Source organism: Pieris rapae, chromosome Z (assembly GCF_905147795.1).
Source record: "Pieris rapae chromosome Z, ilPieRapa1.1, whole genome shotgun sequence".
Classification (NCBI taxonomy): domain Eukaryota; kingdom Metazoa; phylum Arthropoda; class Insecta; order Lepidoptera; family Pieridae; genus Pieris; species Pieris rapae.
In genome coordinates, this window is record NC_059534.1 from 2,224,584 (window position 1) to 2,245,389 (window position 20,806).

Here is a 20,806-nt window from a genome sequence, read left to right on the forward strand (position 1 = left end):
ATAAACTTAAAATTGTTGCGATAAAAACCAACACGACTTAAGCTACCAGCTATAGCTAACCAGCTATAGCTGGAAAGCCCAAGAAGAGATTTCGGGATTTAATCCAGCGTGGCAGATTAATTTACCATGTAACCGGTTAAGTGTCTCTAACAAATATGAGATCTCTAAATAGCCCATCAAGCCCATCCAGGTTAAATAATCAGAGCGCTTCAGATTAAGGTAGGCAAAGTCACATTACATGCTAAGAAGTATAGTTATCACTAATCTGAAAAATTGCTAGTAAACTAAAGAAAGTTTCTTTTTAGCTCAAAGGAAATAATTAATTCAAGGATGACGAAAACTATATAATCTGAAGATTTCTACAAGTTGAATTAAGAAAAATTTGATGATAAACTTTAATACGTGCGACTGCATGATGCCTATATTAGTTTTAAAATATTCACTTTGAGTAATATTAAAATAAAGTTTGTATTTTGTGGTGAAACTACTTTGTCAAAATCATTAAAATTTAAATTAGAAACAGAAAAATGTAGAAATATTTTAGAATATCGTCGAAATAAACCGGTTCTTCCGGTTAATTATTTTTTTGAACATTATTTTAATTTTTTATATTATAAATACAAGTATTATTGGCTCACTACATAGAACAATGAAAAGTAAATTTTATAAATATTTAAATAATGATGAATGATCAACTCATAAGCGGTGACGGTCTGTAGTCTGTACTCGTATTATATACATGTCAATTGTCATTTGTCATAGCTGTTGCAACAGTAGTTCATTTTCATAACAAGTTTTATTTTAGTAGTATCTACTAACTAAAGTTTCACGTTTTAAAACTACGTGTTACTTTATTAAGTTGTTTCTTTAGTGTTCTACTATTAGGTAGTTAGTGTAAAATGTACACCTTTATCTAGGTAAGCAAATTATTACGTATTATTTTGACGCATCGTTAGTTTTATCAAGGGACGTACAATTACTTTCCATACTAGGGTTAATAACGAATATGTAACATGAGAGCGTTTAACTGAGTTAATATCAAGATTTATTGTTATTAGTAAGTAGCTAAGAGTAATATTTTTATATTACGCCTAGCTACTATTAAGGCAGTCATTAGTCAATATTGTGAAATATTACGATGATTGTAGTTCGATGGGGGCGTAGTGAAACGTTAAAGTTGGCAGAAATCTCGACATTAACTATATTTGGTTTCTAATTAGTTCTCATTTCAATCTGATATTAGACAACATTATAATTCACTAAATTTACAGCATTATTATTTTGATTGACATTTTTTGAAGACTAAACGAGATAATATAACATTTTATCTTATTTTTTTCTTGGTAAACCAGAATTCAATATATACCGTATGGTATATTCAATAATATACCGTAAAAATATAATTTATATAATATAATATAAATAAACTTTTAATATAAATCAATATAGTTCTAAATTAAAAGTTTTGATGTCTAGTCCTATGTATTAGTAACTTAAGCCCTATCTTATATTGTTGTTACAAAATTTAAACACATAATTTATAATGTATGTTGTATAATATTGTGATACAAAAAAAAATATGAATAGATTAGGAATTATAAACATTTTCTTTACCTAAGGACTAAAACTACACATAGGACTTTTCTGTTATTTAATATTAATTTTTTCAGACTTTGGCAATGGAGCGTTTCCCTCTTAAAGCAACTAAAATGGCAGCTACATATCAATCTGTTTATAAAAAGGTAAGTTCAGATTTACTACACTTATTTTAGTTTTTATACTTTATGGTCCAAATTCTTTTTTCTTTAACACTTTACCAGTGTTCAGTAAAGAACAAATTGTATGAAGAATGTGTTTAATGAAAGATTTGGTCATTAAAAAGGAGATTTATTATATCATAAAACATGCACTTACCATAAGTAAATAATACATAGTTCAGACCTTACTAATATATGCCTGCAACATATTTTGCCATAAATCAGCCATATATGGAAGAACTGTATGCCAATCACAAACTAGATGGCATGATCAAAACTATACTCAACAATGATGATGAAGATAATAAAACATTAGTTTGCCTTAACCATAATTAAAAAAATCAGTGGCTCTATAACCTCTTTAGGTCTTGACCTCAGATTTCTGAATCTGTTTCATGATCATTTTTAATCTAATAGGCAAGTATGATCACCTACTCCAGTGCCTGATACACGTCGACGACTTTTTGGGTCTAAGACGATGTTTTCCTTCACTGTTTGAGCAAATGTTATAAAATATTTTTCTTTATAATGACAACTCTCTATAAGGGTAGAAAAATCCTTTTAGCGTCGATGTTCAATTCATCTTCATTTTTCTGATCAAGTTGATCGTCAAGTCACAGTCAAAAATATTGTTTTCCATTTTTAAACTTAATTCATAACATAAGATGAAAATAAATTTAATTGGCTAAGCTATTAGTAAAATGCATGATTTTCTAAGACTAAAATTCAGATAATAGAAATCTAACTCGGACGCATCTTTTGACCTTCGTGTTAAATCAATTACGACATAACCACGCTGCAATAACTGTTATAGTTATCTACGATGATCCTGGTTTTGTTACGGTGAAAAACAAGCATATGAATATGCCATAAATACCTTCTATGTTATTTTATCTTATCTAGAAGTCTTAATAAAAGCTTGAATCTCGAATTACAACTATCAGTTCGTGGGTTCAAACTCAGACATTGCATTGATTAGTTTAACATTGTGAGAAGGTAATCGCCACATCGTGTGTATCAGAAAACATGATCACAGTATTAGGTTTTGTTTTGTTGTAAATGTTTGAAACTAAACACAGAAAATATTTTTTTTTAACTACAACAATAATAAATATTTACTGATGACGGAAGTTGTCTACTATTCATTGGTAAATCACAGCATTAATGCAAAATCTCTTTTGTACAATTCTAATTGTCGTAACTCAAGTCGTCTAGAGCAGTACGGCGCACGGGCGCTAAAATTGCAAGCGCACCTGACTAAAACACAATATCTCTTATGTTTTTGTAACAATATTTCAAAACAAGCCCACTTTACTACGATGCTACGAATGATAAACTTTAAAAATTTTATGAATGCGTCGCTGTGCATTGTTCGTTGTCATTCCCCATGATTTTAGCGCTGCGCCGTAGGCAGTGCTCTGTGGAAAGAATATCGATTTTGTAAACTGGGCAATACGTAGCTAGTCATCGCTTTACTCGCCCTGGGGGCTCATATCAGGGGTTTAAATAATACTCGCTCGTGTTCGGAGTTAAATCAAATTTTCTCATCCTCTATAGTGCTTAGTGGTCGTTTACACTGTAATGAGTGAGTATTTGTAAATTTTCAGTAATGTCGCAGTTGTGTTATGCTAAGTATTTTGGTATTATGAACTATAACTAATACATGTATGCTTATTGACGATCTTAATTAAATCGAATATTATACACGCTGTAAGTTAAATGTCTAGCTAAGTAAATACAAAACCGCTATATTTTCATTGAACATTCATGTTTCTAGAAATATTTTGTTATGTATTGCTGAATGGTGTAAATTACTATTCTTGTTGCATATCAAACTTATTTAAACGCGAAATACGGCGCTGAGACTTAAGATGACGCAAGATTGAACAAACGCCTGTAAATATTTGTAATAACATTTATTTTATTAATTATCACGTAGTTAGTTTTGCAAATCTACATTAAAAACATTATTGATATACAGGAACGTAAAGGAATGCCTTCCGGTAACCCAACACGCTGCATTTATATAGCTGCGTTGTAATTAAAAACCTATAATTGTATTTAAGGACAATACGCAGGTCAACGATAACAGTGTAACCTGTACAATGCGTTACATCTGAATGCACTGACGTAAATTGTTGAATGTTTTTTTACAGTAATTTTAAATGTTATTACTCTGTATAATCAGGTCTTTCCACGACAGTTTTTTCTGTAAGTTTGATGTTTTTTTTGTTAGTAATTCATAGCCATCTGTATTACACAGAGCCTCTCGAGTATCAGGAAGTTTTGCATCGTTATTATTTTTTACACCTCACTCTCTTAGATTAATTGCACCGCTGAAATATCACGCTTATCAATCTATGTCGCGACCCTACGTTGTTAATGCATTCTCTATGTTCTTAAAATCGTTGTCCAGTAGATAGAAGCACTTATTATTAATTAGTTCCTTGTCCACACTTAGTTAATTTACAGTAATCTAGTTTACGTTTAGTGATTGGGCTGTGTCGTATATGACACTTAAATGTTACCGACAATATCGTTCACCCAGTAAGGAACACTGAACGGAATCACTCTCACACTCAGAAATAAATGATAGAGCTGTGATGATTAGTATTAAAATGTGTAAGCTTATTGATGCTTCACTTGAGACTATCATAGTTGTACTAATCATAGTTTATTATTCAGGGTATTAGTCAGGGAAACGGTCACGGGGACCCAAGCGGAGAGGATGACATGGTGAACATTAATACAGGGTCGCAGCGCGCGGCCGATACTCCTACCACTCCCACTAGCCATGGTACCTTCCAGTTATATGAACACGGCACGAGATACAGCGACGCGAGTGCTACATGTGAGTTAAAAAACTTAAGTGGCCAACCCTAGAAAAATGCATACGTTACACTACCGTACTTTACTAAAATTGATTAGTGATTAGAGTGAATAGATTAGTAAAAATAAGAAAAATACAAGTTTGTTTACCATTAACGATTTAGGTTTTGTTTAAAGAGTAAAGATTGAATTGTCAATTAAGAGATGACACTTCGTTAATTGGCTCCGGAAAACGCCTCGATATCGGGAATGTGTTTTAGGAATTGCGTGGGGGCTTCTACTTAGTTTAATGGCTTAATCGACTATAAATTGATTGTCCTATAAATGGAATTGAAAATAAATTAAATTAATAAAATTGTCTCGACTTTTTATTGACGGGGACTGATAAGATTTAGTTTTTGTTGACACTTAATATTGTCATTATTCGTGTAAATATAAAGTAAAATTCTGTGCCATATTATATAGATATTTGGTTGATTATGTTTAATTGGGTACTGAATAATTTTTCTTTCAAGCATACATCGCTCAATACTTCAGTTCGTCGTCCGGTAAGAGTAGTAGGGATTCACGGGTTCTGCCTCACTCGCTGCCTCAGTCAACCTAACCCCCCGTGCCGGGTCTGCCTCACTCGCTGCCTCAGTCAACCTAACCCCCCGTGTGTTTCTGGCTCAGCGGCAGTCCCCGCCTAAAAAAAAAAAAAAAAAAAAAGTTTGGTCTCTTTCCCCACTAAACAGACCGTGCTGAGTCGATAGCACTCACTCCCGAAGCGATATTTCTCTCTGTTTCGAAGTTAGGTTTTGCTATACGTTGCAAATTAATCGATTTACTAATCACCTCATAATAAGAATGTAACGTCTCGTCCAAATCCTCATTTACTAATCACCGAGTCAGTTTCGTATCCATAATTAGCAAATTACCATGCGCATTTACCTGCAAATGCACCAGGACAGATGGGAAAAGGATTTACTGAACATTAAAAATATGATTTCCGTGTTTTATGTGTTTATTTGCATTATGTTACAATACAACTTTACTAGTGTCATGTCATTTCTTGGTGAGTCATACGAAAAATTTCTGAGGTAATCTTCCAAGCTGAAACCCCAGAACTTGTAGTACAAATATACTACACAATACTCCCCACAAAAGGCAGAATAGATGTCCTGAACGCTAGCTGTATTATAGCTCCATACCCGACAATTTCTTCTTAAAAAATCCGCTATTACTCTAATAGGTTTACGTCCAAATGAATCAAAATATTCTCCAACTTTTTCGTGGTTGATATGAATAGCTACCCAATGAGATCCTGGTTGTGAGTCAGGGTCGAGATTGCATATAATAAATGTGGGTAAGTGTACGTGCATTGGTAGGCGATTCGAGGGGTACACGCTATACTGGATGCTGGGATGTATTTTATGGAGACTCATTTGCAGGTTTAATGTATTCATTTTTACTCCAACGCGTTTGACCTTCTACTCTTTGTATTTAACAAAAACGGAAAGGACCCTTGAGAATCACGTTGTGCTTACTTAGCAATTTAATACTGTCTTCGAAAACTATCGGAAGTTTATCAGAGCGAATTCGCAAAAGCGACATTAAATCCATAACTGTTAAGATACTTGTATATTTAGAAATAAATAGATCCGCTTACGTTCAATATTTATTCATGATTTGACAAACTTACAATATTTAAAAAATTACACAAACACGGATAAAATCATTACATTACTTATTGTACATACGTTATATGACTGTTGTATTATTAACAAGTTTGGTATAAAAAAATAAAAACATTTTGATTACAATATACTATGATAAGAAATAACAATTATTTTAGTATTCAGAGAAACTTATTTTATATCAAAACATGACTTAAAATGAGTAGACATACTTTTATGATTGCATTAATTATGACAGATTCACATAATACTTTCTCTTTTCATAAAATACAAAAGTAGAAAAGTTGCAACGGAATGTAACAAAAATGAGATTCTGTAGTTGAAATATTATTATATTATCCCATACATTTTCAGATAATGCATCAGTCATACATAATAAAAACTTACAAAATGTGATGTATCCTAACTTTAGTGACAAAAATAGCATTTTTTCTTTTAAACATTATGTTTGGCGGTTAAATAGAAGCAACATTTACTAATAAAATGTATTAAAATAGACAGAAATTATAATAACATAGGGCAGGAGAAAGTAAATTAGATATTTAATTATAAACTATAAATTCTTGTTAAACAGTAAAAATATTAACAGGTTTAATGAAGATCTAAAACAATAACAATACTTGTCTTTTTAGTAATAAAAAATCAAAATTGTTATACAATTATAAGAAGAAACTAAAAAAAATTAAATACTATTACCTATTTTAACACCAACAATAAGATTTAAAATTTACATGTTGTCATTAATAAATATTTATCCTAACTATAATTTTTTCAGAACTTTACAATTACTTTTTTTTACAATTTAAAGCTAGTCATTTGTCAGGTTATAATTTTTATGATACATTGAATTCCTAATTACCCTAAGACAATAACTTTGATTACACTACTTATTTATTAATATTATGATACATTTATATATGATACAATTATAAATCTTAAATAATCCATAACACTAGTATTGGAATCTGTAATTAATTATTAACCATAAATATATTTATGTTGTGTTGTATAGATCTCTCAAAATCCTATAAGTAATTAAAATGTCATAGAACATAGACAAATCGAAAAGTGTATGTAGGTAAAACTCATGTGCGTATTCTAAAATATTTTATCTGAATTTTTTGGAGTTTAAATTATGTAGGTACTGATTTCGAATAAGCCTCTTAGACCTTTAATGTGAATAGTAGAAAAATAATAGCAATAGGTGAACAAACAGTCTACTAGTAATAAATAAGACGCAAATGTTGACGATTTGTTAACACAAAAATAATCACATAATCTGGAGTTCCTCTTAGAGTGGAATAATATAGTTTTATACACTTAATTAGTTCTTATAGTGTTTTAATGCCATCCACCAAATTAAAACTTACACAAACTACAAGGTACATACGCGAATGTAAATACAGATATTAGTTTTATAAACTGTTCTATTAAACTGGCATTATTACATGAGTTACGTTTAATTTTGACAAAACTTTTGCTGGAAGTATGTACGAAATTTGTTTAAGTAATTTACTTTTTGAGGGATTCGTTATTTACTGATAAAATTTCTTCCAAATATTTAGAAGAAATCTTTGTATTGTAGGTAGTAAAAAAACTTAATGTTTTGAAGCATATAAAAATAATACTAATTCTTTTGTGAAATCCTTCAGTGTATATATTTCAAATTATTTTAACTTTATTGAAAGGTGTATGTATTATATGTATAACAATCTAAAAATAATCAAAGAAATACAAACAATTATTTCATTTAGGTTTGGTTTTTTATGTTATTTATTTCTGAAATAATAAAATCTGTTTTTTGTATTATGAACATACTATCATAATTGTACTTAGTGGGTATAAGAATTTGCGGGTTATCTATGCATATTTTAAGTAAATTTATTTGTAGTTTTCAATACATTAAAATCTGTTACATTTTTATAACATGATAACCGAGTTTATTTAAATCAATTAGTGAATAAAACTCATAGATGGAAAATTCAATAATATGTGATTAAAATGTGCTACAGATTTTACTAAATACATGTTTAGTATATTTGTGTATTTACTTGTATATACTATAAAGCTAAGGTTAATCCCTAAAATATATTTACTCATATAAAATAATAAACTACTCTCGTGTTTCGTCCTAAAGTTATAGGAAACAACTATTTCTGTCTTGGCATAAAAATATTAGTTTTCCTTAACAGAAAATATATGTACAAAACAGGAGAAGAATTGTTAATCTAATTTTAATGAAGTTGGTCATAATTAAAGGAATGTATTTAATTTATATTTTCAGCCTGGGTAATACCTAGGAAGGCAAGAAAGGTGAAAATATTGATTCTCGAAAAGCTACCTCTAGACAATTACAAGATTTTAAAGTATATTATGCAGTTTTTGTGGAAGGTATTTGTCTTTTTTTAATTTTACTATAACATATAAAAATAAATCGAGTCGTCCCTTACTGGACGTTCCGCAGGCTCGTTTGCTATATATTTAAAAAATGATGATTAATACTTGTGGCACTTCAAACCTAAATGAAATAATTGTTTGTATTTCTTTGATTATTTTTAGATTGTTATACATATAATACATACACCTTTCAATAAAGTTAAAATAATTTGAAATATATACACTGAAGGATTTCACAAAAGAATTAGTATTATTTTTATATGCTTCAAAACATTAAGTTTTTTTACTACCTACAATACAAAGATTTCTTCTAAATATTTGGAAGAAATTTTATCAGTAAATAACGAATCCCTCAAAAAGTAAATTACTTAAACAAATTTCGTACATACTTCCAGCAAAAGTTTTGTCAAAATTAAACGTAACTCTTGTAATAATGCCAGTTTAATAGAACAGTTTATAAAACTAATATCTGTATTTACATTCGCGTATGTACCTTGTAGTTTGTGTAAGTTTTAATTTGGTGGATGGCATTAAAACACTATAAGAACTAATTAAGTGTATAAAACTATATTATTCCACTCTAAGAGGAACTCCAGATTATGTGATTATTTTTGTGTTAACAAATCGTCAACATTTGCGTCTTATTTATTACTAGTAGACTGTTTGTTCACCTATTGCTATTATTTTTCTACTATTCACATTAAAGGTCTAAGAGGCTTATTCGAAATCAGTACCTACATAATTTAAACTCCAAAAAATTCAGATAAAATATTTTAGAATACGCACATGAGTTTTACCTACATACACTTTTCGATTTGTCTATGTTCTATGACATTTTAATTACTTATAGGATTTTGAGAGATCTATACAACACAACATAAATATATTTATGGTTAATAATTAATTACAGATTCCAATACTAGTGTTATGGATTATTTAAGATTTATAATTGTATCATATATAAATGTATCATAATATTAATAAATAAGTAGTGTAATCAAAGTTATGGTCTTAGGGTAATTAGGAATTCAATGTATCATAAAAATTATAACCTGACAAATGACTAGCTTTAAATTGTAAAAAAAAGTAATTGTAAAGTTCTGAAAAAATTATAGTTAGGATAATATTTATTAATGACAACATGTAAATTTTAAATCTTATTGTTGGTGTTAAAATAGGTAATAGTATTTAATTTTTTTTAGTTTCTTCTTATAATTGTATAACAATTTTGATTTTTTATTACTAAAAAGACAAGTATTGTTATTGTTTTAGATCTTCATTAAACCTGTTAATATTTTTACTGTTTAACAAGAATTTATAGTTTATAATTAAATATCTAATTTACTTTCTCCTGCCCTATGTTATTATAATTTCTGTCTATTTTAATACATTTTATTAGTAAATGTTGCTTCTATTTAACCGCCAAACATAATGTTTAAAAGAAAAAATGCTATTTTTGTCACTAAAGTTAGGATACATCACATTTTGTAAGTTTTTATTATGTATGACTGATGCATTATCTGAAAATGTATGGGATAATATAATAATATTTCAACTACAGAATCTCATTTTTGTTACATTCCGTTGCAACTTTTCTACTTTTGTATTTTATGAAAAGAGAAAGTATTATGTGAATCTGTCATAATTAATGCAATCATAAAAGTATGTCTACTCATTTTAAGTCATGTTTTGATATAAAATAAGTTTCTCTGAATACTAAAATAATTGTTATTTCTTATCATAGTATATTGTAATCAAAATGTTTTTATTTTTTTATACCAAACTTGTTAATAATACAACAGTCATATAACGTATGTACAATAAGTAATGTAATGATTTTATCCGTGTTTGTGTAATTTTTTAAATATTGTAAGTTTGTCAAATCATGAATAAATATTGAACGTAAGCGGATCTATTTATTTCTAAATATACAAGTATCTTAACAGTTATGGATTTAATGTCGCTTTTGCGAATTCGCTCTGATAAACTTCCGATAGTTTTCGAAGACAGTATTAAATTGCTAAGTAAGCACAACGTGATTCTCAAGGGTCCTTTCCGTTTTTGTTAAATACAAAGAGTAGAAGGTCAAACGCGTTGGAGTAAAAATGAATACATTAAACCTGCAAATGAGTCTCCATAAAATACATCCCAGCATCCAGTATAGCGTGTACCCCTCGAATCGCCTACCAATGCACGTACACTTACCCACATTTATTATATGCAATCTCGACCCTGACTCACAACCAGGATCTCATTGGGTAGCTATTCATATCAACCACGAAAAAGTTGGAGAATATTTTGATTCATTTGGACGTAAACCTATTAGAGTAATAGCGGATTTTTTAAGAAGAAATTGTCGGGTATGGAGCTATAATACAGCTAGCGTTCAGGACATCTATTCTGCCTTTTGTGGGGAGTATTGTGTAGTATATTTGTACTACAAGTTCTGGGGTTTCAGCTTGGAAGATTACCTCAGAAATTTTTCGTATGACTCACCAAGAAATGACATGACACTAGTAAAGTTGTATTGTAACATAATGCAAATAAACACATAAAACACGGAAATCATATTTTTAATGTTCAGTAAATCCTTTTCCCATCTGTCCTGGTGCATTTGCAGGTAAATGCGCATGGTAATTTGCTAATTATGGATACGAAACTGACTCGGTGATTAGTAAATGAGGATTTGGACGAGACGTTACATTCTTATTATGAGGTGATTAGTAAATCGATTAATTTGCAACGTATAGCAAAACCTAACTTCGAAACAGAGAGAAATATCGCTTCGGGAGTGAGTGCTATCGACTCAGCACGGTCTGTTTAGTGGGGAAAGAGACCAAACTTTTTTTTTTTTTTTTTTAGGCGGGGACTGCCGCTGAGCCAGAAACACACGGGGGGTTAGGTTGACTGAGGCAGCGAGTGAGGCAGACCCGGCACGGGGGGTTAGGTTGACTGAGGCAGCGAGTGAGGCAGAACCCGTGAATCCCTACTACTGGTAAGATTAAACAAATTGCTAACAGTAATGTTATTGTATACGTTGTTATGCTATTTGCATTTTTGTGGTTTTATTATTGCTCTCATTATTAAACAATCCACACTTACTCACATATTTTATATAAACATTCACCTCGTACGTATTATTTCACAATTTTCTACAAAATGCATCAACTAATCTTTGAAACCTTTTTATTTACTACTTATTTGTTAAAATTACAATAAAAATAATCAGGTTTGGAAGAGATAAGATTTGGTCATTTAGCCGCGAAGTCAGTATTGAAAATAAATTCAGTAAGAGGAGTCGTTATCTACTTGCTTTCTAAATAAATAATAATGATGGAAGAATCAGCCCTCGAACCCGGGGAGTCGGAACCCCTAGTAGGCGCTGATGTTGGTAAACTAAATGTGTAATTTTAATTATTATAATTTAGTGGAAAGTATCGGTAATTTATTAATGTAAGAATTATTATTATTACCATCTTTTATTGATCACCAGTAACATACCAAAAACTTAAAAAAATATCATTCATTTCACAGTTACAGTTAACTTAGTTTTTTAAATATTGAATGTTATCAGCACGTGACTTATACGTATAGTATGATTAAGCTTTTATATATACCTACTTGTTAATAATTTGCTAAATTTTATTTAAAGGGCAAAATATTGCGTTTGCGTGATTTTAAATACATATACAACGATTTATTATTTTAATTATAAATAAAGTGTTCAAAAAACCAATTAGAAAATAAGTCGGTCTAGCGCGATAACAAAACAGCAAGCAGCCAAGTAGTGAGTAGTGACTAGTGAGTAGTTTCCTGGCTAGAGGTAACGCGTATCAAATAACATGTCAATGTCAAATTGGAGACGCTGACAGTGACAAATCAATAGTCAGCTGTTATAATGGTGACAGTTCCTGTTTAGTTGAAGTTCTCACTTGTTTTTTTGAGAATCTCCTTTGTTAAAAACAAAACTTTTCGTAAACAAAACGTACCCAAACTTTTCCCGGTCATGTAACAGTACTTAAATTAGCACTGCTGTAGCTTGTTAATTATAGCACGCGTATTCATAGCAATAATGTTCTAACCTGAATGGCGTAAAATTGTCTAGATTTAGGCGTTAAATTAGCAAAAAACCTTTTCAGGGGACGCCGTGATGTTCTCTGGGCTGCCAGGTGAGACACTTTGCTTCCTTTCGCTTAGTACTTGTATGCTAACAGTTTAAATTGTTGATAGACATAAGAATTATAGCTTGCATGACTAACTAATTTATTTTGTAAAAAACATGTTATTTGTATACAATGAATTGATGTTCGATGTAATAAAGTCAAATGTTTGTTATTGACCTTGAAAGAAAAAACCGTCATATCACATGTAGTTGTATAGCAATAATTTATTCAATATCACGTGATTGTAGATCTGAACGGGCGGCGTCTGTGTGCGTACAATTTACAATCGTTGTATAAAAGATTTCTCTTGTGCGAGTTAAAATTGAATAACAATCTTGGAGGCAGCTTTAATGTTACAATTTCGCTGTAGATTATGGTTTAACCTACGTTAGAAATTGGTTAAATAATAACTATGGCACCAAGAGGTATTTATTAATAAACTAAGGTAAACTGTGAAGGCTAAACAAACAGGTTGTTATGTTTATTCAGGTGAAGCAGATGATATTCCTGGTATCGGTCAGTATGAAGATTTCCACACAATTGACTGGCAAAGAGATATTGCCAGGGATCGTATGCGTCATAGGTACATTGTGAAAAAGAGGCAAGACTCCATTTGGGATCTTATAAAAGTGAGTTTTCATAATATGAACCATTAAACCTATACAATAATCCTGATCAATTCTTATAAAGCTAATTAAAAAATCAGGTAAGTTTATAAGTTTTATGTTTGAAGGTATTTTTTATTTTTTAAATTTGTTTGTTGAAGAGATTTTGAGTCAATTTATATTCTATTTAGTTTTTGTTTCTATAGTAACATTGAAATATAAAATTTTGTATTTTAATTTAAATGTCTGTAACATAACTTGCATCCAAAAACCTAGTAAATATAGCTAAAAACAGTTTGTGCAATGTAATATATATATATATTGATTTGATTTTTGTTTTTTAGGGTGCTCATGATGCATGGTCAGGATGGGTGTGCGTTCTTCTAGTGGGTATTTGTACTGGTGTAGTAGCCGGTGTGATAGACATTGGCGCATCTTGGATGACAGATCTTAAGTTTGGCATCTGTCCGCAAGCCTTCTGGTTCAACAGGGAACAATGCTGTTGGTCCAACGATGAAATCACTTTTGATCGCGAGAATTGTTCAGAGGTATGATGTTATTTAGATTATTATAATCCAACAATAGACAACTCAATTATTCTTTTATCTAGAGTTACATGTACATAATCTCTACAATTTTTCTATAACCCCACTCGCCTAATAATATTCTTAATAAATCTGAAACTGAACTGAAAATTGAATCACTGTTTCAAAAGAAAAAAAGTCCTTCTGTTTTCTACATACATCGACTAATACAAGAAACTATTCATACACAGTGGTTGACGTGGCCCCAAGTATTTGGAGAATCCAGGGATGGTCCGGGCGCTTATATTATCAGCTATTTATTCTACATTGTGTGGGCGTTAACTTTTGCGGCTTTGTCTGCTTCACTTGTCCGTATGTTTGCGCCCTATGCATGTGGATCTGGTAAGTACATGTTATATTTCATCAAAAATTGTTTAAAAGATTAGATCTATATTACTTATGGTCTTAATGATATGGACACGAAGTATTTTAAACTCTAGAATTTAAAATTGTTATCAAACTTCAAGCAAGCAAAGTACGACGTTATTTTTATTTTCGAATAAAACTGTCGTCTTTACTTCCCGTAGAAACGGCGAATCGTAAATTATTAAACACAATTTGACATTCAAGAAGGACATACCCTATATACATTTCTTGGGCTGTTTGTGTGTCAGCCATGCAAATCACTTTTTTAACTTAACATTCAATACTTATACATTTTTGAATTTTCTGTGTTTCTCAAACTTTATATTGGATTATAGGGATTTCTCTAATAAATATATGTAGTATCACTTTTAAGCCACTTTTATAAAACCTGTGTAATTACTCGTTTGATTTCTCAATTTATAATATTGTTTTGATACATATACAATAATGCTGTTGTGGAATGTGCCAAATATATAAAAAGTTATCAACACCAGTTCATCCAATTTCGTATATTTTGTGACTAGGTATACCTGAGATCAAAACAATCTTGAGCGGTTTCATCATTCGAGGATACTTGGGCAAGTGGACATTGATCATAAAGTCAGTTGGTTTGATCTTGTCCGTGTCTTCGGGCTTATCTCTCGGCAAAGAGGGACCTATGGTTCACATTGCTTGTTGTTTGGGTGAGTTTAATATCTTGTTCAATTAATAATTGGTTTGACAAATTTTTAATCCATGAATATTTCAGGTAATATATTGTCGTACTTGTTTCCAAAGTATGGGCGCAATGAGGCTAAGAAGCGTGAAATTTTATCAGCCGCTGCGGCGGCCGGAGTCTCTGTCGCTTTTGGAGCGCCAATTGGTGGCGTTCTCTTCAGTCTTGAAGAGGTAAATAGTTAATACTACATTACGTAACATTTAAAACACACACATAGTAACTCAGAAAACCATAGTACTCAAAATCGGCTGGACCAATGTTAGTTATTTCTCTTTTGGTGGATTCTTCTCAGAAGAGCAGAATAAGTAATAAAATATGGGATAAGTTATTGGAAAAGTATTAAATAATTAATTAAAAGGCCGACAAAGCACTCGTGAGCCTTCGGGCAAAATCGACACTCATTGGGCGGCGTTATCACTTCGGGTGAGCCTCCTGCCCGTTTGCCCACTGTTCTGTATATAACATTTTTACGAATGCAAACAGCATGTGGTGCAATCACTTGACAAAACATTTCTGTATTTGCAAACAGTTTTAATGTTATTTATGAAGTCCTAAATTTAATAACTAAAGTTAGCATATTATTATTAGTATTGCGCCGTGTCGAAATGTTTTGTTTCAAATCAAGGTGTCGTACTACTTCCCATTGAAGACCCTTTGGCGTTCCTTCTTCTGTGCGTTGATAGCGGCCTTTATTCTCCGTTCTATAAATCCATTTGGCAACGAGCACTTGGTACTTTTCTACGTGGAATACAATAAACCTTGGAAATTCTTCGAACTGATTCCTTTTGTTGGTCTCGGTATAATTGGGGTGAGTATTAAACTAACAAGTCAAGTCTTATTAACATGTCTGTCACTCAAGATAGATTATCGAAGTTGTTTTATATGTAACTAGTGACCCGCCCCAGCTTCGCACGGCTGCAATGCTGGTGAAAAGTTTTCATTATGTATTGTTATTTCCGTCGCTGGAAAGCTCCATTAATATACGCATTCGATCGCTGCTAAATAAGCTGTAATACAACAATTGAACTAAACTATTGAATTAAACAACTTGAACAATGTATTCAAGGTATTTAATTGGTTAAGGATTAATGCTGTATTGGTTAAAATCGCTTCGAAAATTAGCCATTATTTGTCGTAAAAAGTAAATGACAAGAAAAAGTTATCGTGGGTTATCATTAGAGATATCATAAGAGATAGACATATACGATCACGGACTTTTCAACAGTACTTCTCCACTATTTAATGGATATTATTATACATATAAACCTTCCTCTTGAATAACTCTATCTATTTAAAAAAACCGCGGACAGTGAAAGCGACTTTGTTTTATACGATGTAGTGATGTGATGTTTTTGTCGTTTTCATAGAGTTGTGTTGTTATTTCAGGGTTGCATAGCAACGATATTTATCAAAGCGAACATCTATTGGTGCCGTTACCGTAAATACTCGAAGTTGGGTCAGTACCCAGTCATGGAGGTTTTAGTTGTCACGTTAGTCACTGCAATAATCGCCTATCCCAATCCATACACGCGTATGAACACCAGCCAGTTGATTTATTTGCTCTTCAATCAATGCGGCATCTCCAACACTCCCATATGGTAAGAGAGATTGAGTCTTAATCGTGAGAATCGTCAAGAAAATTCTGATCTTGAATTGTTTTTTATAGCGACTACAAACGCAACTTCACCGATTTGAACACGATAGAGAATGCGGTGGCGGGTGACGGGGTATATCAGGCCATGTGGCTCCTCACTCTGGCGCTGATCCTCAAACTGGTGATGACAGTCTTCACCTTCGGCATCAAGGTGCCTTGCGGTCTCTTTATCCCGAGTCTCGCACTGGGTGCTATTCCCGGAAGGATTGTCGGAATCGGTGGGTAGATGTGGCTGTTGAGAGACAGATGGTGGCACGATTACTAATGTTATACAACGTTGTTCAGGTGTGGAACAGCTCGCAAACAAGTACCCAAAGAGTTGGTTGTTTTCTGGGGAGTGTTCGAGTGGGGACGACTGCATCACGCCAGGGCTTTACGCCATGGTCGGGGCAGCGGCCGTCCTCGGTGGTGTGACACGGATGACAGGTAGCATAGCATTTAGAAATATTTTTTTAATCATCAGGATATTTTTTCCTCCTCACAAAATAAGATGTCAGGAAGTTCTTGAAGAGGCGGGAAGACTCTGATTTTGTGTTAGTAGTAATTTGAAATATTAATTATTTTGTATATATTTTGTCTATTAATGTACTCACTTGTTTTCTGCTTCATATTAATTGTTTATCTATGTCATCTGTTTTGGTTCTCTGTATTGTCTTATGGTTTTGTTTAATAATATGTATATTTGTAAGCTGCAAAATCTTACAATAATCTATTTAGTAATCACTAATAATTAAATAATAAGAAAACAGTAAACAAACTCTACCAAGGTTAGGGAACAACATGGGGTAGAGTGGCCTTAGAAAGGCCAGAATGGAGTAGATTGGAGGAGGCTTTTGCCACCTGGCAAGCGGACAAGCAGAAATGGAAGAAAGAATCAATCTACGAAAAATAAAAATAAAGAATACGCCGAAATGTCCTATAAAAAGGCTATTATAATTATTATAATAATTAAATATAAAAATAATGTGTTTTAGTTTCGCTGGTGGTGATAATGTTCGAACTGACGGGTGGCGTTCGGTATATCGTGCCCCTGATGGCTGCGGCAATGGCCTCGAAGTGGGTGGGAGATGCCCTGGGCAAACAAGGGATATACGACGCCCACATAGCTCTTAATGGGTATCCCTTCCTCGATAGCAAAGATGAGTTCCAGCATACGTCGCTCGCCGCTGATGTCATGCAGCCGAAGTAAGTATATAAGGGATTGTTAAATATTAATTGCAAGTGATATCAAATTGAAATTTGTAGGTATTAAGGATGTAGTGTAGATGGACTTTAATTCTAATTTCTGCGTATTTTTTTGCGATATATTGCTAACTAAAGAGCACCTGTACTTTTAAATGCTTGTGTTGAATGTTTTTAATGAAAACTGCTAATCTACCGCTTACGTACGTACCGATTTCTTTACCAATTAAATAAATAGTTATAATGTAACAATGCTGCTCTTTATCAAATCATACAATTTTAATTATTTTTTTTATTAATGCAGTATTTTTTCTTTGATATTAATTAAATCTACCACTACTAGACTAACACACTTAAATAGTCTGTCTCACTCTAACGTGTATCGGCTACAACTGCCGCGCTTTCGCTACGTCATCGATCACGCCAGAGAGAGACGCAGTATGCGTTCTGTCCCGCTCTGGCGCGTATTGGCCTCGCCCATATTACGTCATCGTCTCTTAGGTTTTTATTTGTGTTACAGATTTTCTTGATTCGGTCGCTGCGTTCAATGCCTGCTATAAAATCTATGCAATAGCTGAAAAATCTGGCTTCGCAGTATGCGATTTTTGTATATGTGATTAGATAATTTAGGTGTTTTCTTGGAAATATTTAGGTAAATTTCTTTTGCAGACGAAACGAGACGCTGTCCGTAATCACGCAGGATTCGATGACGGTAGATGATGTGGAAACTCTCCTAAAAGAAACTGAACACAACGGATATCCGGTTGTGGTGTCTAAGGAATCTCAATATCTTGTCGGATTCGTTCTTAGGAGAGATCTTAACTTAGCCATTGGTGAGTGGTATTACTTAAATAGATATGTTATTATCTTATCTGAAAATAACGAATCTGATTTTTTAAATAACTTTTTTATTTTGTGTTTCGTTAGTAATTCTTGTGTCTGTTTGTTAACTAAGTAATTGTTAAAACGTACTGAGGTACAACTTATTCAATGATTAAATGTTACGTGTTGTCTAATATTACAAAATTTAATTATGTATTATTCTATTTAGCGAACGCGCGTCGCACCATAGAAGGTATAACGGGTCAATCCGTGGTGGTATTCGTTGTCGGGGGCGGCCCCGCGCTTGTGAGCCCCACGGGGCCGCCTCCTTTGCCCCTGGCCCGTATACTCGATTTGGCCCCGATCACAGTCACGGACCAAACACCAATGGAGACCGTGGTGGATATGTTCCGTAAACTGGGCCTGAGGCAGACGCTCGTCACGCACAATGGGTGAGGATAATTTATCGTTTTACTATAATCATTACCAGTACTGTCTAATCCTTGACTTTTCAAATCAAAAAGTGCGTGCGTACAAAGTAAACATGTCACAAGTACTTCTATGTAAATTAATTATTACTAGAGCAAAGGCCCCAATAGATCATGTACCAGTATATGATTACTCCATGTATTTGTATATCTATATTCACACTGTTTACACACTATACGTGCTGATGATGCGACAGAATTGCCATTTAAAGTTTTAAAACGTAACTACTAAACGAATACATCAACTAATAGCGTGTATTTTTTCTCTTTCTCCCTTTCTCACTCTTTCTCTTCTGATAAAAAACGCTGCACATGTTCGTGACGTTTCATCCGTAAAAATTTACGAACTGAATTTTTTTTAGGCGTTTACTCGGCGTCATCACGAAAAAGGACGTTTTAAGGCACGTGAAGCAAATGGACAATGAAGATCCCAACTCTGTTCTTTTCAATTAGACGAGTCTTCTTCGAGGCACGCGTGCTTTCTCTGTCTGTATTCTTAATAGAACCTTTCAAATCCGTAAAAAAAGTAAAAATTGTAATCGAATTAGTAGATGTATTACCAACATCATTAGGTAGCGATATATGCTGATATACGTGAAATGTTTTATCATTAGTATATAAGGATACAATTGATATTAAATTTTGAATTTAAACATCTGTGTTTTGAGAAAGTACGGAGAATTCGTGCGTGCGTAGAGCATTTTGTCCGTGCGAAAGGAGAACGACAGATTTAGCGAGTTTTTAATTTATACATTTTAAAATGTAATTTTCCTTTCGCACGAACTATATAAGATCTATTTAAAATGTATAAGTTTTTATCTGTATAATGATTTTCATAATTTTTATATGTGACGTTGAAGCATGTGTGCATGAGTCATGAGAGCTTTCTTTGAAGCTTTGTCGTGTAATGAAAGCAGGGTTTGAAGAATTTGATCGGAATGTGTATATTGTGGTTTTTAAACAAGATTTGAATATACTAATGCGCTGGCAACTAACTGTGGCGTAGGAAAATATATTACTATTTAATACTAAAACTTGAATTACTTTTTTGGCCCACTTTAGTATTAAGTCTAGTCCTACTTACATTTCATTTCACAAATTCAGAGATCAGATTGTGTGTTAATATTTTTTATTTATTTTGTGACACCCGCTTTAAATGGTGATAAATATTGAAATCAATTACTTTTTATGTTCCAGTATTTATTTTTTTGTATAAATTGGACCTATTGTATTATGAATTAATAAATTTGAAATAAATACCTATTTGTTATTAGTGTTGTTATTTGCTTATTATCATAATCATTTAAAAATAATCAATCATCATCAAATTCCTCTCTACGATGACACTCTCAAAGCCTCTGCTAGCATCGGGATACTGCTCTCATTTGAATTTGATCTCTGCATCTTCGACCGCATTTACCATGGACAGTGTTCAGAGGAGATTTCGGATAACTACCTGCAGCTGAGTTTCGTCATCGGACGTCTAGGCAGAATACAAAAAACCATAGAGCATTTTATGGTAATTTTTGCCGTGCACATGTGGAACCAGCTCTCCCCTAACGTAT

General features: G+C 32.4%; 1 protein-coding gene across 7 annotated transcripts; it reads left to right on the forward strand.

Annotated features, from left to right (window-relative positions):
• The first annotated feature begins 762 nt into the window (after positions 1 to 762).
• On the forward strand, positions 763 to 20,229 carry LOC111003406 (H(+)/Cl(-) exchange transporter 3). 7 transcript variants are annotated; one of them, XM_045633967.1, is made up of 18 exons: positions 763 to 917; positions 1,671 to 1,742; positions 4,443 to 4,608; positions 5,102 to 5,134; positions 12,799 to 12,828; positions 13,312 to 13,451; positions 13,772 to 13,975; positions 14,203 to 14,353; positions 14,902 to 15,060; positions 15,126 to 15,265; positions 15,721 to 15,903; positions 16,482 to 16,693; positions 16,762 to 16,967; positions 17,035 to 17,175; positions 17,724 to 17,934; positions 18,601 to 18,764; positions 18,983 to 19,205; positions 19,604 to 20,229. In XM_045633967.1, the coding sequence occupies exons 2-18, from the start codon at positions 1,680 to 1,682 to the stop codon at positions 19,692 to 19,694; spliced, it is 2,517 nt and encodes an 838-aa protein (XP_045489923.1). In that variant the 5' UTR covers positions 763 to 917; positions 1,671 to 1,679; the 3' UTR covers positions 19,695 to 20,229. The 7 variants fall into 7 exon arrangements, with proteins under 7 accessions (XP_045489923.1, XP_045489924.1, XP_022129587.2 ...); XM_045633968.1 differs by lacking the exon at positions 12,799 to 12,828; XM_022273895.2 differs by lacking the exon at positions 5,102 to 5,134.
• Positions 20,230 to 20,806: the final 577 nt, after the last annotated feature.